This window comes from Phaseolus vulgaris, chromosome 8 (assembly GCF_000499845.2).
Source record: "Phaseolus vulgaris cultivar G19833 chromosome 8, P. vulgaris v2.0, whole genome shotgun sequence".
Taxonomy (NCBI): Eukaryota; Viridiplantae; Streptophyta; class Magnoliopsida; order Fabales; family Fabaceae; genus Phaseolus; species Phaseolus vulgaris.
The window spans coordinates 30,100,745-30,102,308 of record NC_023752.2 but is presented as its reverse complement, the minus strand read 5'-3'; the positions used below and the strand labels follow the sequence as shown (position 1 = coordinate 30,102,308).

Sequence of the window (1,564 nt, the reverse complement as noted above, 5' to 3'; positions counted from 1 at the left end):
TTCCTAATCAGCTACATTGAGAGGCCCAGAAGAAGAAACATCCCCATTTCCTTTCTTCCTCCCTCGGCTCCTTTGTTCCACTCTTCGATCCAACAAACAACGATGGCAGTGGCGAATCTGCAGAGGCTGTCCTCTCAAGTGCACCGCCTCCCCTCCCTCTCCTTCTTCTCGAAATCTCTAATATCGCGCTCCACCGCCACCACCACCACCGCCATCACCTCCTCCTCCACGAAGAAGGTCTCGGACCGCATCGTGCGGTTCTCGGCGATCGACTTCGAGGGCAAGAAGCACGAGGTGGTGGGTCTGGCGGGGCATACCCTCCTGAAGGCCCTAATCAACACGGGCCTGATCGACCCGGACTCCCACCGCCTTGAAGAGATCGACGCCTGCTCCGCCCACTGCGAGGTAAACATCGCCCAAGAGTGGCTCGACAAGCTTCCCCCTCGCTCCTACGACGAGGAATACGTCCTCGTTCGGAATTCCCGAGCCAGGATCCTCAACAAGCACTCCAGGCTCGGATGCCAGGTCCTCCTCGACCACGACCTCCAAGGTATGGTCGTTGCCCTCGCCGAACCTAGGCCCTGGGACACTTCCTAAGCCTCCCTCCCCAACCTCGCCCCCTTTTGTTTTCTCCGTCCTTTTCAATAATGTGAGAACAGAGCATAACAGATCTCGTTGAACCAATTATTGTTTTTATATTTTGGGTACTTTGGGTGTTTTAGAGTGCCAGTGATTGGCATGTTATTAATAACTGTTTGTGATCGTGTGTTTTGTGATCACCATGATTAGTAGCATTGTTATTACATTAAGGTCTTGCTTTCCCTTGTGACGTTGTTTTGTGGTTTTGCTTGATTCTCTTCCTCTCCTGAACTTCCCGATTCCGGAGAAAAATGAAAATGGAAAATGTGGAGTTTGCAGATGCGTAATTAGAATTTTCCTTTCTTGAAAGAATTATGGTTTCAGGGTTTTGTCTGTTCGCAATGGATTGTGAGTGTGGTTGATCAAGCAAGTGTGTGGAGACCTATGAAATGGGGAGAGGGACAATAGTTAGCCCTATGCAGTCTTGTGAGGAAAACGAATTAACTCTAACCGTATGGACATCATAGCTGCGACTTGCGAGAGAAAAACAGTGCAATACACCCACACACACATTTGAGAGTAGATTGAAATCCTAAGTGCGGTTAAGAGAAACATCCAGATAGATTCTTAACATAAAATTTTCATTTCAAATTAATTTTGGAAGATTACATTGCAAATAGTTTGGAGACACTCATGTGTTGGCTAATATATATTTTGTTTAGCTTAAATTGAAGTAATTACTTCTACAAATTTTTGTTGAAACAAACATGCTATAAATCTTGACATAAACGTTTGATTATATTATTTAAGAGTACGAATGAAGTGGCATTGGGGTCAGATACCAAAGGCCCTCAACCACGGGGAGCCATCCTCAAGGTAGCCATTTTCCGTTAATTAGATAGATAGTTTGTTGCTTAAAGTTCAATAATTGATGAATGTGCTATTTATAATCCTTTTGGTGAAATATTGGAAGTAGTTTTGCTTT

At 45.1% G+C, this 1,564-nt stretch overlaps 1 protein-coding gene across 1 annotated transcript; it reads left to right on the top strand.

Moving 5' to 3' along the window:
* On the top strand, positions 1 to 926 carry LOC137823563 (uncharacterized). The gene has a single exon (XM_068628749.1). It carries the CDS (start codon positions 103 to 105, stop codon positions 595 to 597), a length of 495 nt encoding a protein of 164 aa, XP_068484850.1. The 5' UTR covers positions 1 to 102; the 3' UTR covers positions 598 to 926.
* The last annotated feature ends 638 nt before the right edge of the window (positions 927 to 1,564 follow it).